The 16026-nt window shown below is 34.3% G+C and overlaps 2 protein-coding genes across 4 annotated transcripts in view; one reads left to right on the forward strand and one right to left on the reverse strand.

Moving 5' to 3' along the window:
* The first annotated feature begins 3595 nt into the window (after positions 1 to 3595).
* Positions 3596 to 7668, forward strand: LOC132562776 (protein AAR2 homolog). 2 transcript variants are annotated; one of them, XM_060227541.1, is made up of 5 exons: positions 3596 to 3681; positions 4503 to 4677; positions 5256 to 5356; positions 6014 to 6110; positions 6246 to 7668. In XM_060227541.1, exons 2-5 carry the CDS (start codon positions 4511 to 4513, stop codon positions 7018 to 7020), a joined length of 1140 nt encoding a protein of 379 aa, XP_060083524.1. In that variant the 5' UTR covers positions 3596 to 3681; positions 4503 to 4510; the 3' UTR covers positions 7021 to 7668. The 2 variants fall into 2 exon arrangements, with proteins under 2 accessions (XP_060083524.1, XP_060083525.1); XM_060227542.1 differs by lacking the exon at positions 3596 to 3681 and adding an exon at positions 3828 to 3875.
* A 6104-nt stretch (positions 7669 to 13772) lies between these two features.
* LOC132562781 (E3 ubiquitin-protein ligase CBL-B-like) overlaps positions 13773 to 16026 on the reverse strand; it is a 40666-nt gene continuing 38412 nt past the window's right edge. For both annotated transcript variants that reach the window (XM_060227550.1, XM_060227549.1), the window contains 2 exons: positions 14842 to 14932; positions 13773 to 14658 (listed from right to left, as the gene is read on the reverse strand). In XM_060227550.1, the coding sequence (XP_060083533.1) occupies positions 14412 to 14658; positions 14842 to 14932 (338 nt within the window). In that variant the 3' untranslated portion in view covers positions 13773 to 14411. The remainder of the gene's footprint in view (positions 14659 to 14841; positions 14933 to 16026) is intronic.

Here is a 16026-nt window from a genome sequence, read left to right on the forward strand (position 1 = left end):
CTTGTGGAACCCTCAAACGTTTCAATGACTTGTTTAAAACATAATTGTAAAATTGAAAACGACCATGTGGTTCCGGAAATAAACATTCCTACAATGAATTAAATATCTACCGTTTCCTTTTTTATTTATCATTTTTTGCAATTGTTTTTGCGTAATTTAAATCTAAATTAATGAACCAAAATAAATGTTTCCTTTTATAGCAAAACAACAGGTGAAATATACCTACATGCAAACAAATCCTAAATAATCGACCTTAAAAAGGAAGAACAAGGATAATGAAATGAGGGCAGAATATGGATAAATGAAATATTTATGTAACCATGGTAACATACTAGCCGCAATATACCACTCGGCTAGAGAGAGCTTCTCTTTAGCTCGACTGGTTGAGCGTTAGACTAGTTAACCAGGGGTCCCGGGTTCGATTCCTAGCGGAGGAATTGAAATATTTGATGACATCTGCTACATTTACATGGATAAAAAGTACCGGGGGAATAAAACCATGCGTCTTGTATGTTTTATCGATGATAAACCTCAATCAATACATCACTTTGGATATAACGTGTAAATGTTCTAAGTACACGTATTTTCTAGCAACAGGCCACAATACTACTATTGATCACATTATCATCGAGTCTTCTTGTTTAGATTTGGTCGTCAATTGTGAAGTTTAAGACTGAATATATCTGATGATATACTGGTAATTTGTACAGAGAATATTCCTTAAAAAATAGTAAAACGTTAAGTACCGCTTTAGTGAGATTTAAATGGAGAGATGCAGTGAGATCGATTGACCTTTACAAGGACACTGTTAATGAACTCCTAGATAACATAAATATACTTGAAGATGATACAGATGTTTTACGGTCAGATACAATCTTGTTAACTTGAGGCTGCAGAGAGGTCGAAGTTCCTTTAAGATATATTTGAAACCATACCAAATTTGGACTATATTACAGAACATGTTCACTGGCTTCGTTAGCCATGTTACTTTTAAAGGTCATCTGTCATCTCCTGTACATATGACACAGGAATCTTACATGGTGGATCATTATCTGCTAAAATGTATTTAATCTTTATCAATGACTTACTTAATTATGCAGAATCATTAGATCACGGTGCAATGGCGATTAATTCTAAAGTTAACATCCCAACACAGGCTGATGACATATACTTAGGTAGCAACACATGTACGGGATTACAACATATGGTTTCAGTTTGCGAAAGTTATAGTTATAATTGGAAAGTTTCATTTTCTGTTAATAAAAGTAAAATTGTTGTATTTACCAATAGCACCAAGCTTAGCCGAAAAATGTGGTTTTTTTTATAGCAAAGCAGTTGTTGAAAATTGGAGTTTAACTAAATTTCAAGTTTTGCTCGTATGACAGGACTGATATCGCTCGTAAAAAAAGTAAATGTGGCACAAGGGCTCTTATAAAATCTGGCGCTCATCCAGAACTCTCAATCCGTTAACTGTGGCAAAAAATTGTCCAGTCGAAAGTATATCCTTCAGCTTTATACAGATGTGACTAATGACAACAAAATCAGAGCTTGTTAGACTAGAACACCCTCAGAATTTTATTGTAAAATCGATACAAGGTTTCAGCACTAGAACTAGAAAAGACACGGCTAACTCCTTAATCGGGTGGACTTCTGTTGAAAAGTATATTGATACTAAAACGTTATTGTTTTTTTTTTTTTTTTTTGGGGGGGGGGGGGGGGAGACTGTAGAATGAATTGTAAGTATTTTTCACATGAAATACACGGGTTTGGTCACGGTGGATGTATTCCCGATATAGTGAAAGTATTGTACAAATATGATTTGTCTGATTTTTTACAAACGCAGTTTTTTCGAGCAAGTCGCAATGTAAACCGTATGTATATAAAGCAGTATGTCGCTTTGAAGAATTAACAATGTATAATAGAATGAAAAGCGACTCTGATTTTTTTTTAGATTTTTGTTGTTTCATGATGTGATTTATCCCCATACTTAATGTATTACTGCTTTAAAGTTTCCCGAACATTTGGAAAATATTGGAAATATTGTGATATTTGTGTTGACTTGAAATTGTCTAATGATGTTGAACTATGTCATTTTTGCGGTCTTTTGTACAATGACGGTACAACACACATCGTTCTCCATTGTCCAAAAACTGTAAGTCTTGGGGATGATCTCTGGTGCCTATTTTAGTGCTTGATAATGAATTTAACGTGTATTTGCATTCGCTCTCCGACTTTGATCTAATACATATACTGCTTGGTGGTGCTCCTAACTTCAGAATGGGCCGAAATGATTAAGAAATGTTTGTTTTACACAGTTCAATTCTTATTGATAAAATGCTCAGATTGTACTATAGATAATACATTACTTGGAGAAAATGTATGTAATAATGAACGTCTGTTATGTCATACTATACAAAGGACAAGTATCCTAACCTTGTCAATTGATACCTGTACTTTACGATAACAAATTCGCTAGTATCATCGTATATATACATGTATAATTTATGAATTTATGATGTTATCGTAATCAGCTTAATTTGCGTTAATAAATTGTACATATGAACTTTACGAATCTTCATTTTGGAGGAAATAAAGGAATTATAATAAGTGATAGTGGAAATGTGAATTATCCCGGATGAAGCCTCTGTAGTGAGCTGAAACAGCATTTAATTAATGGTGACGAGTTACGATGACACTGACAGACACAAAGCTGTTATGAATTATTTTTTTCTCTTAATTCTCTGTGTTGTTTGGCGTCCTTCATGTCCGGTCTTAGTATCGTCATCATGTGTCATTCATTTATTCATTTTCATTTTTTTCCGAACAGTTGGGTTCGCGGGGTGAGGGTAGAGGATTTACTTGTATCTACACATGGCTCTTATGAAATTGAATTCATTCTACGGCTCAGTCGTTCATGGTAATTTTTTGAGAGATTTGATGAACAAAAGACGTCGCGCCATGATATAAACTCACCGACAATTCAGATCTGAAAACATATCCTTCAGAAAGATAATGAACATTGATGGTCGGGTGGCGCAGTGGTAACGCACTCGCCTTTCCACTTAAGCGTCCAGGGTTCGATTCGAGTCACCTGCCCGACCACGTGGGCCCCCAGGTACTCCGTTTTCCTCACACAGAAAGACCCCCCCGTGCGCTTACATCCGGACCAACAAGGTTGAATGGTATAGGCTTTAATGCTGGAATTCAAAGTGGCTGCTGGCCATTAAATGCGACATACACAACCTGAACCAGAACCCATGCTGAATAGGATCTCACAGCGTTTCAAGACCCTCAGTGGTTCCTCAGAAAATAGCTGTAAAAAACAACGTTAAATGTTATGGTCAACAATCTTACCTTACGGCAGTATAACTCATACTTAACATGTTCAAGAATGGTAAAAAATAAAACCATGAGTAGTCCCTCAGAAGCTGGAATAGGAAAAATGATTTATCTACGGTACCGACATAGTACTAACTACGGATATAAAAAATATTTGAAAAGCGTTCATTTTGCGAGTAGTTTTCCGGATATCTATTACCGATACTGACACGAAAATTAGGTAATTTCCAGTGTGCTTACAATGATCGCAGTGATCTCCCCTCCTCTGAGTTCCTGTTTACTCTTTCCCAAACGTGCTTTAAACGTTGTACGTAATAATATATTAACTTGCGAACGGAACAGGTGAGTAATTTACATATCCATTCGAACATGCGAAAGCCGTCGCTTTATCAGCGGTCGACTGAATGTCAGATTCAATTACCCTCACAGATCTGACTTCTCCTGGGGGACTCCTTGGAGTCCTGCTCTGCTCCCTGTTCCTCATGAGTGACTCCTTGGTCTTGGAGGCCTGCTTTGCTCCTATTGAGAAAGTGATGGTCAGGACTTACTTGTTTTAAAACATTTACGAAAATCACTTGTACTGTAAATATAACATCACATGTTTAGGGTAACAAATGGAACTTCACTTACAGTGAATAATGTTATACTGAATTCATTATAACCCCACAGTTAGGTTTATACATCCTGATCATGTTTGATTTCAATTCATTATAACCCCACAGTTAGGTTTATACATCCTGATCATGTTTGATTTCAATTCATTATAACCCCACAGTTAGGTTTATACATCCTGATCATGTTTGATTTCAATTCATTATAACCCCACAGTTAGGTTTATACATCCTGATCATGTTTGATTTCAATTCATTATAACCTAACAATCAGGTCCATAAGTCCATGTGATTTTTTATTTCAATTCATTATAACCAAGATTTGGGTTTAAATATTGTAACAGTATTGGTATAGACGATCAGAGTTATCGCCCTTATAAGAACTCCCTGTATATCATTATGTAATCCCTGATTATGTGTGCCCAGAGGTCAAAAAAGGAAATAAAATAAATGGCTGAAGTTGGAGCACGCTGTCTCTCGTCGTTCCTTCCGAGGGTCTGGCAGCCCTCTATTATAAGGTGTTACCATTTCAAATATCTCTTTCTGTTTAAGGCACCAGTATGGACCAAGACACAGCTAAGGTGCTGTTCCGTGAAGGTGCCATTTTATTGTTCCTTGACGTACCTGAAGGTACAGAGTTTGGTATTGACTATAATTCATGGAGAGTTGGACCTCAGTTCCGTGGTGTGAAGATGGTTCCTCCAGGAATACATTTTATATATTACAGGTAAAGGCTTCTGCTTGTTGTGGTAGAGTTTCATATAATTGTTTATTAAAGGAAAAAATAACAGAAAACAATGTTTATTAAAGGAAAAAATAACAGAAAACAATGTTTATTAAAGAAAAAAGTAACAGAAAACAATGTATCAGGATTAAGTGTTGTGATCTACACGCACACACATATATGTATATGTATACTGTATATAAGCTCTCAAATGTCACTTTTTTCTTCACGGTTCTATTGTCTGTATCAGAATTCCATTAATGTAAGCTTTTAGTTTTCTGGCTGTACTAAAATGCTATGTACACTATAAGGTCGAAAATAGTGAGACGAGATGGTAAACAGATTATAGAACATAAGTGTACAAGATGGTAACAATGTACAGAAATCAATTCTGTTTGTTTAACACCTGGTTGATTCCTACACTGTGTATGTCAGTGCTTGTAAGCTTCACACACAGGTTATTTGTCTGATGAAGGTGACCGTGTAGTCATGGAAACGTCACACTCAAATCTTCTACTGGTTGTGTTATAAGAACTATAAGGTGACTGTGTAGTGCATCTAATTTTAATTTTTATTATCAGTGCTTGTAATAAAGATGGAGAGACAAGCCCAAGAACTGGATTCTTTTACAACTTTAAACAGAGAGAAATTGTTGTGCGGAAATGGGACAGTGCATTAGAAGGCGAGTGTTAAATCTGTCTCTGAAACAGCATGCATAGAAATAAAGTAAAGAAAACAATGAAAATCCAGTTAGATTGTCATATTTTTCTGATGCTTTAAAATAATGTTTTTCACATTTTATTGATGAGGTTTATCTTGTGAAATTAAAAAAAAATGTCAATTCTGTTGTTGTAATCAGATATGTTACAGATTAGTTTGTCATGTGTCGCGGTCAGTCTTGACCATATTTTACATAACATATGATTAGAGTTTAGAAATCATGTGTCGCGGTCAGTCTTGACCATATTTTACATAACATATGATTAGAGTTTAGAATTCATGTGTCGCGGTCAGTCTTGACCACATTTTACATAACATATGATTAGAGTTTAGAAATCATGTGTCGCGGTCAGTCTTGACCATATTTTACATAACATATGATTAGAGTTTAGAATTCATGTGTCGCGGTCAGTCTTGACCACATTTTACATAACATATCATTAGAGTTTAGAATTCATGTGTCACGGTCAGTCTTGACCACATTATCTTATCTTTTGTTTCCTTTTTTTATCGACTGTTGTTTGGGTTGAATACCTGATTGTAATATATCGTGATGTTATGTGACAGGAACAAATTGATAATGATGAAAATAATACAAAGATACCAACTGTTTTAACAGATATAGGAGAAAGTGTGGTCAGTCCTGAGGATTTACAGCGTTACCATGACAACACTCAAGAAATGGACAAATTCCTTGGACCCTATCCATACGACAAGTAAGGACTTTCAGCTAATTTTGTTGTCTGAAAAATGATGAATTCCTTAATTAAGTAAATGCTGCTGATAACCTTGAGTTTTTAACCAGACTTTTAAATGCATAAGAATAAGGCGATTTATTTGTATAATTTCAGTTACAAGACCTGGGTGTCCCTGTCAAGCTACATTACAGATGGTCTGGCATCCCGTCTCTCACCAGAAAAAGGGAAAATTGCATCTGTGTCAGAATTTATCTCTGATAAAAGTACAAGTCAGTCCAGAAAAGAAAACAATGAAGCAACTGGTATTCTAAATAAGTCTGGAACTTTCACATCTGAGGGTCCTGTGTCTTTCCAGGAAGCTGAAGATCGACTTCCAGATATGAAAACAACTCCAGGGACATCTTTACGATTCTCAATAATCCCAAAAAATAAATTTCCACCTGGAAGTTCTCCATCAGAAATCACAAAGCACAACATTGACTCAAGTTATACGCTTGAATGTATTCTTGGTACATTTTGCCCTGAGAACTCAAATGATATTTTGGGAGAAATCCAGTTTTCTTTTATTTGTTTTCTAATTGGTCAAGTATATGATGCATTTGACCAATGGAAAAAGCTGGTTCATCTGTTGTGCAGTAGTGAGGATGCTTTAGTCAAACACACAGAATTATATCTGAACTTTATAACTGTTCTACATTTCCAAGTGAAAGAAATTCCTGAAGATTTCTTTGTTGACATTGTCTCTCAAGACAACTTTCTCACCTCCACATTAAGAGAGTTCTTTACAAATATTGAGTCAGGTCAAGCTGATGAAATCCTTCGTAAAAAAGGGCTAAAATTTCGTGATCATCTTACTGTCAAATTTAAATGGGACTTTACTTCTGTTCCAGATGATGACGAACCTGTAGTGGTTTCTCTGGTGGATTGATCTACAGAGTGATCTCCCCTTGTTTTACAGCAAATGTTCACATGAAATTTTATTTCATTGGAATGGTTTCTGTAAAAGGAACAAATAGAAACAGAGATTGTCTGGTTTCTGAAGAACAAGTGATTGTTTCTTACTAATCAAGAGATAATTTAACGGGAGAATGACTACATATAGATTACACTGTATGCAGTGATGATGGGAAATTGGTTAAAATTCATAATCAATTATGAATTAAAATCAAAAAGGCTTCTCATTGTGGTAAATCATTTTCATATTTGGCTGACTGTGTGTTCAGTATTCATAGATTTAGTTTATTATTGCTTTACATCCTATGAACAGCCGAGGTCATGAGAACATGCCAGGTTTCGATGGTGGAGGACAGTTGGAGTTCATGGAGATAAACCACAAACCTGCATTGAGTCTGTGCCTGGTGACTGCTCCATGTAGGTTTCCAACTCACAACTGAGAGAATTTATTTCAGAATTAATAGGTCATCAAGTACAGATATTAGTGAATAAATATCAAAATCAAGGTCAAGGTCGTCAGGTACAGATATTAGTGACAATATCAAAATCAAGGTCATCAAGTACAAAAAACTGAATCAAAGGATATTTTTGTTTATATGTGTTTCTTTAGATAAACAAATGATGCCTGTGTTTTATTAAGTTCTATTGTTTTCTGTAGTAGGATGAAATCAGTGTATTGTTAGGAAACTCTCAGTGCACTGAGTAACCTCCAAATGTCTAACATTTGCTGTTTTCACAACAGGTTACAGACTTGATATTGAACTGAGAATTTTATTGGAGAAAATTCATTTGACATTTTCTGCCACTTTTCTTCAATGAAGGAAATATTACATGTACTGGACTGAAATAAGAATTTTGACATCAAATGATGAAATGTTGAAAGTGACAAAATTAACTGACTACACTTTATCGTGTCTCTATTTAAAAAAAAAAAAAAAAATCTTTGTATATCGTTGTCTTCAAATGTTTTATCACCAATATTGACCTTGACATTGATGACAGTCAGTATGGCAATTAATTGGTCTTCAGCATGGTGTCATGTGACCTGGTAGCAAAGTGATTATTGTAAAGAAAATCAACACAAGGAGTTTTCTTATAACAGTTTTTATTCATTTATTGGGAAGCCCATCTTCAGGCTTATCTTAATAATACAGTATTTTAAAATGTTCAAGGTATTTATATTAATATTTTATCATATTTCAGAAATAATAATTGAAGCCTTCTGTACAATGTTTACAGGCTTTGAGCACGATGTATACAAATTATGACAGGATCTATAGGCATAAAAAACATGTAACAAAAACAGACTTTGTCAACACACAGAGGAAAACTACAAATAAAAAATGATATTGTGTATAACAAAAACTGATTTTGTCAGCATTAAAACAGTGATAAAACCTTTTATTCCACTTTAACTTTTATAGGCAAGATTTGAATTGAATTTTCAAATAGTTTTCATGCCTTTTTTTATTGTAAAATAATTCCTTTTTGTTGATTTCATGTGTATTCTTTATTTTACGATTTTGTCCACAGATATGATTTTTTAATTATTATTATTTTTTTTCAACAAAAATTGAGAGGCAAGGATATATATATACAATTTACAGTACTTGATTTAGCCTCTCTCAGACTTTGAGTCAGAACAGGTTATGCTTGTCCCTTGGACATATATCTGAATAAATGTGGAATCTGAAATCTGTAACAAATTTACCATACATTGTAGGCTTATCAGTTACCATGGCAACCAACCAGAAATATTTGTCATGAGTTGCATTACTATTTTCCAAAAATATTCAGTCACTGAATTTAAAAAAAGAAAGTTACTATTTTAAGACAGAGTCTCCATATGTTATAATTACAGTATACAAGGGGAAATGACCAGGGATATAATGGCTAATCCAATGATGATTTATAAGTCATTACACAAACAAAGCACATCTGACAGTAAACATATACAAAACAACAATTATCACACGAAGAGGAAAAACAATATTGTTTATATCAAATGACAAGCATGAGATAATATTCTCTCCCCCCTCCCCACCCCCCTCTCTCTCTCTCTCTGTGTCTGTCTCTCTCTCCCCCTCCCTCTCTCTCGTCCCAAAAAGGCCATCGACCGGCCGTTAACACATTAATCAAACTTTCTCTGAAACAAAACCAATCTATATCTGAATGATGTATTGATTGATGTGAATACACAGACATTATAAGCACTGTTAGGATACATATAGATTATTGGAAACCTGTTAGTGTGGACCTTTACCAAACCTCATACATCATAAGAAACAGGATCTGAACTATAATTGATTTCTCTTTTTTGCAAACACAGTCAAACTCCTATATTTCTCACTTATAACATGATGACATCTTTTATCTGGAAATATTAAACAAGACATCTTTTATCTGGAAATATTAAACAAGACATCTTTTATCTGGAAATATTAAACAAGACATCCTTTATCTGGAAATATTAAACAAGACATCTTTTATCTGGAAATATTAAACAAGACATCCTTTATCTGGAAATATTTAACCAGTGATGGTCAGATCTACTTTCTTTATCTGAATTATGAGAAAGTTTTTTATAATCCTGTAAACTAATGAAGATTGATGAGATGTTTGAATCTTTTCACACCCTGTCCAAGACTTAGTAACCAGAATGATACAACGGTAGAATGAATCAATTTTAGATTCTTTTTATAATGAGGAAAAATCACAATAACAAAATGAGTTCAGTTAATGAGAAAAAATCACAGAGATAAAATAAGTTAAATTCTCTCAATATATAATTCAGTAGTCTCTAATACTGTTTAAAATCTAAAAATGAGCTGAACACATCTCCTTCAATCCTAACCAAATACTGTATTTATTTTGCAATAAACCTATGCTTGGTAACAAGCCCACAGATATATTTCTGTTCATTAGCATGACAAACCAGTAATAATTCCTTTGTCCTATTATAAATCCACCCATTCACTTTGAGTAAAAAGTAAAATATGCTTACTGCATACTTCAAATTGAGAGATGTGGAAAAGACTCATGATATCAGAGATTACATTCAAATATATCCACTTCAGGGTGGATAATTTTGTCTCCACTTCAGGGTGGATAATTTTGTTTCCACTTCAGGGTGGATAATTCTGTCTCCACTTCAGGGTGGATAATTTTGTCTCCACTTCAGGGTGGATAATTTTGTCTCCACTTCAGGGTGGATAATTTTGTTTCCACTTCAGGGTGGATAATTTTGTCCCCACTTCTGGATGGATAATTTTGTCTCCACTTCAGGGTGGATAATTCTGTCTCCACTTCAGGGTGGACAATTTTGTCTTGGATAATTTTGTCTCCACTTCTGGGTAGATATGACTTTAGAATGTATTAGGGATGAAACTAGTCCAAACCAACATAATTTCCTTTCTCAAATGACAATGACAACAATGAAATAATTAACAGTATTTAGAACTCTCAGCTTAGCTGAGGACTGGGATAGTATAGGTCTATATACAAAACAATAAAAAAAAGACCATCAAATCGACATGATCTAGCACTTTTTATAGCTCAACAAATTTGTGTGGGAAATTCAAACTTACTAGAATGCCTACATTATTGAAACGAGGTCCAATGGGCCAGAATTGCTCCCCTCTTAAATACAAGACCATTAACTCACAATTTCTGCAAATTTGAATGTTGCTCAAGGTTATTCATTTGAACAAACTTGGTAGCCGTTTACATTAACTTGTCATTGACTGAAAATCATGACCCCAAACCTTTTTGCTATTCAGATGAATTCATTTAAAGAGAAAAGTTTAAGTCGGACGCATGGATATCACACCATAGCATTGTAAGTTCCCTTTTGTGGAGGTGAGATGATAATCTTGCTAAAGAATGTAGTGTGCTATACCTGGGCACTAGTTTGCAAGCTTACATTTGATCATGATTTCGGGTTCATACATCATTGAGACCCTGATCTACAGCAGCAGAATCCGTATCACAGATACTAAAAAAAAATCCATCCAAAGCAGAAGATACAAGAATCTGATCTTATACACACTGAATGGTGTGGATGAATGAACTAGATTTAGACAAGGTTTTCACTTGTACATATAATCATTTCAAATTTACAGAGTTGATAGACACTATGAAACATGTAAATGGCAGAAATACAAAGTTACAATGTATCAAATCAAGATGAAAACAATCATTCATGTGATTGAATTTCTCCAGACAGAGTTAACCATATATATTATATACAACCTTCACATACAGGTGTTACTAAGTAAGAGTTTAACTCACAACAAAGATAGCAATGTACTACTGTAAATCAGTTATTCACATTTATTTTCGCATTAATATAATGAGGAGAGCCTCTTGATGACGTCCTTGTTGATCTGTCGTTAATTTGCTTTTGGTGGCCAATATGAAGCTATCGTTTGCCGATTTGGGAGCTTTCCTGAGTCTGTCCCTAAAAAGCTCATCCCTCACCAATTCAAAGTCATCTCTAGATAAATGTTTGCGAAATAATGTATTTGCAAATATGTATGCAAAGGTGAGTATGCGAAATCAAAGTTATTTACAGTATAAAGGTGACAATCTAAAATTCTATTTGCCTTTCAAGTCAAACAAGCATAAAATTCTTAAAAATTTTCTGTTGTCATAGTTACAAAGTAAAAGTTTTAATAACAATATGTCATAACTTGTCAAGGAATGATGAATATCAAATCAGTAGATTTTGTGAAATTTTCATTTTTTGAGATTAATCTTTATATATGTATCACATATATTGTACAATGTGTATACCAGTTACAGGATGACAATCATTGTTCTAAAAATTAACTTGGAATTTTTAAGTCCTCTATTTGTGAGCTACATAAAAGGATTTTTACAACATAAGTTTCTTTTCTGAAAACATTCACCTGCAATATTTTCTAAATCCCTCGTGAGAATTTCAACTCCGAGGTGAATGTAATTGATATTTTAGACATAAATTCTACCTTATCTTGTTAATTAGCTAGGCCCATCACACACTTAAATATCTTAAATTCAACAATAGACATACAATATTTTCTCACATATACAGTGAAATGAAACAAAAGTTGTGTACAATTTTAATTTTCAATTGAATTCTTTTCACAAACATTTGATTAGTACCTAGTAACACTAAAATTTGAGGATTTCCACGGTGATGAAACAGCAGGTGTTTGGTTATAAATAAAATGGTGATGAGCTTCGTGAAATATAAACATTACATGGTAATGAACTATAACAGGAAACTGTTGTACTTTATACTCACATCCCCATTATTTCATAATGGAATGATCCAAGCTTTTATAGGTTGAATCTACTACATTCCCAGGGGTTAATATCACAACATCCATAACAAATGTCAAATTCAACCTCCTGTCATTTTGATAACCTATTAAATATGTAGTCAGCATTACATGGTTATCAACTTTCCAATTTTAAGTTTTCACTACAATTTCATGGCTTGATTACGTCCACTATTTTGTGCGACATTCAACAATGCTTTGTTTCAATACTGTTCATTACAGTTTCACTGTACTAGAATTCACCCCGTCTATTGTAACATACACAGCCAATCAGACCTTCTCAAGTCATCCATTATGAAAAAGTGGGTAAGTACAGGTTAACATAAGATTCATAAACTAAAACGAAGAATCAAATGCCCCACAGTCAGAAAAAACCCTCTAAGTAAAACTGAAATAGCTATAATATTATCAGAGTTCAGTACATTTTGACACTGATGTTTAGAATTCCCCGCATCTCCATACTGATGTTTAGAATTTAATACATCTGTCCTGATGTTTAGAATTCAATACATGTCTGTCCTGATGTTTAGAATTTAATACATCTGTGTCCTGATGTTTAAAATTCCCCACATCTCCATACTGATGTTTAGAATTCCCCGCATCTCCATACTGATGTTTAGAATTTAATACATCTGTCCTGATGTTTAGAATTCAATACATGTCTGTCCTGATGTTTAGAATTCAATACATCACTGTCCTGATATTTAGAATTCAATACATCTGTGTCCTGATGTTTAGAATTCAATACATCACTGTCCTGATATTTAGAATTCAATACATCTGTGTCCTGATGTTTAGAATTCAATACATCACTGTCCTGATATTCAGAATTCAATACATCTGTGTCCTGATGTTTAGAATTCAATACATCTGTGTCCTGATGTTTAGAAATCAATACATCTGTGTCCTGATGTTATAATTTAATACATATCTGTCCTGATGTTTAGAATTCAATACATCTGTGTCCTGATGTTTAGAATTCAATACATCACTGTCCTGATGTTTAGAAATCAATACATCACTGTCCTGATGTTTAGAAATCAATACATCTGTGTCCTGATGTTTAGAATTCAATACATCTGTGTCCTGATGTTTAGAATTCAATACATCTGTGTCCTGATGTTTAGAATTCAATACATCTGTGTCCTGATGTTTAGAATTCAATACATCTGTGTCCTGATGTTTAGAATTCAATACATCACTGTCCTGATGTTTAAAAATCAATACATCTGTGTCCTGATGTTATAATTTAATACATATCTGTCCTGATGTTTAGAATTCAATACATCTGTGTCCTGATGTTTAGAATTCAATACATCTGTGTCCTGATGTTTAGAATTTAATACATCTGTGTCCTGATGTTTAAAAATCAATACATCTGTGTTTAATAACATATCTGTCCTGATGTTTAGAATTCAATACATCTGTGTCCTGATGTTTAGAATTCAATACATCTGTGTCCTGATGTTTAGAAATCAATACATCTGTGTCCTGATGTTTAGAATTTAATACATATCTGTCCTAATGTTTAGAATTCAATACATCTGTGTCCTGATGTTTAGAATTCAATACATCTGTGTCCTGATGTTTAAAAATCAATACATCTGTGTCCTGATGTTATAATTTAATACATATCTGTCCTGATGTTTAGAATTCAATACATCTGTGTCCTGATGTTCAGAATTCAATACATCTGTGTCCTGATGTTTAGAAATCAATACATCTGTGTCCTGATGTTTAGAATTTAATACATATCTGTCCTGATGTTCAGAATTCAATACATCTGTGTCCTGATGTTTAGAAATCAATACATCGCTGTCCTGATGTTTAGAATTCAATACATCTGTGTCCTGATGTTAAGAACTTGTTACATCTCTGTTCTTAGGTTCAGAATTCAATTTATCTCCCTACTGACATTAAGAATTCACTTCAACTCTCTAAAGAGGTTTGAAATTTACCACTTCTTCCAGCCGACATTCTGAATTCACTGTACTTTACTGATGTTGAGAACAAATTTCACCTCGGTCTGGATGTTTGGAAATTACATCTCTGTACTGACATTTCTCACAAAAGTTTTTAAAATCTCCTCCGCCATATGAATGTTATTTCTGGCAACACGTAGAGCATCCACAACTTGTAGCCTGTCATAACCCTTAGAGATGAGAAATTCCACACGCACCTCGTCAACACTGTTTTCACTTATACTGTCAGAGAATTCATTGGCCTTTTCACGATTACGTACAGGAAGTGGTATATCACCTCGGATAGCAGCGCCACCTTCTAACTTCCTGCAAAAACAAAACATCACACACTATACAATCTTTTCAAGTGCATCATTAATTGTCAGATAGTTTGCGTGTTTTCTCACAAGTTTTTATAATGTAAGTTGGCAATAACAGTCAAGAGCAGATAACTCTGCCTTAATACCTAAACATCTTGTGATTCTCTGGTGAACAAGTTAGTTATCTTACCGGTTGTTTTCAGGAGGTTTTCTTGGTGCTGGTAAAGGCGGCAAGTCGTAGTCTGTAGGTACACGTCTCAATGGTGGGTTTGCTCCTGTACCTGTTAGTGAAAAAAGAGTTCCTGTAAAACAAGATCGTTAAGATAGGTGAGGTAAGCCAAGCAAAGCAGGGAGAACTGTTCAAGCTCAAACTAACAAACAAAATACATCAAATTCTTATCAGTCCAGCATTTCTGTTAATATTCAAGGACTTAGGACACAAATTAATCTGAGTTCTATAATTAAGGGCTTGTGGGCCATGAAGTTGGTACACTGCATATTATATTAGTATGATCACTGTATACACCTGTAGTATGATCACTCTATACACCTGGGCCCGTATTCACGAAACCTTTCTCATGCTCAAGCAAGTTTTTTTATAATTTTCCTAAATCATATGAAATAATATAAATGTCAAATATAAACCTTGAATATAGCTTTGACTTGAAGTCCTTTCAAAATTGTTTCTAAATCTTTGGCAAAATCAGCCTTATTTATCAATTTTCAACGTAAACAAGACATAAGTTTTGAGCACAAAATTCCTGCTTGAGCATGAGAACGATTTCATGAATACAGGCCCAGGTTTTATGATCCTAACTTCACTGTAGGCAATGTCATGCTCCAAGTGACCACACCCAGACGATGTACGATGTACGACACTCAGGACCTGCAACCCCTTAATTACAGAGTTATTGCCTTTTGTTATAAAATATTGTATTGTGTGGAAGAAAAGCTATGCTCCAGACATGAAATTTAAAAAAAGGCAGTTGCTCAGTAATGGAGGGGTTGAGACCCTAGGTACCCTGCACATCCCGATACTATGACCAATCTATACAATGAATTAATGATCCTTGCTTAACTTATGCTCGGAACAAAGACGGACGGATGGAAAGACGGATGGACAAGGCTGCAACTCAGTTGAAACTAATGGAGTTGAAATTGCGTTGAAATACTTTCCTAGTCCTGTTTCGTTTCCTTCTACATGTTTGGAATTTTAGTTTGGATAACATTGGGTCTAAATCCTGATTTGAATCAGTAATTTTAGTTTGGATAACATCGGGTCTAAATCCTGATTTGAATCAGTAATTTTAGTTTGGATAACATCGGGTCTAAATCCTGATTTGAATCAGTAATTTTAGTTTGGATAACATCGGGT

This window comes from Ylistrum balloti, unplaced genomic scaffold (assembly GCF_031769215.1).
Source record: "Ylistrum balloti isolate Yb309-2 unplaced genomic scaffold, AGI_CSIRO_Ybal_v1 Utg371510, whole genome shotgun sequence".
Classification (NCBI taxonomy): domain Eukaryota; kingdom Metazoa; phylum Mollusca; class Bivalvia; order Pectinida; family Pectinidae; genus Ylistrum; species Ylistrum balloti.

What these genes read in the sequence shown, in the direction of transcription:
- LOC132562776 (XM_060227541.1), top strand. Translation starts at nt 4,511, where the DNA reads ATGGACCAAGACACAGCTAAGGTGCTGTTCCGTGAAGGTGCCATTTTA. An exon ending in ATACATTTTATATATTACAG is followed by an intron (nt 4,678 to 5,255) that starts GTAAAGGCTTCT and finishes TTTTATTATCAG; the next exon opens with TGCTTGTAATAAAGATGGAG. An exon ending in ATGGGACAGTGCATTAGAAG is followed by an intron (nt 5,357 to 6,013) that starts GCGAGTGTTAAA and finishes CTGTTTTAACAG; the next exon opens with ATATAGGAGAAAGTGTGGTC.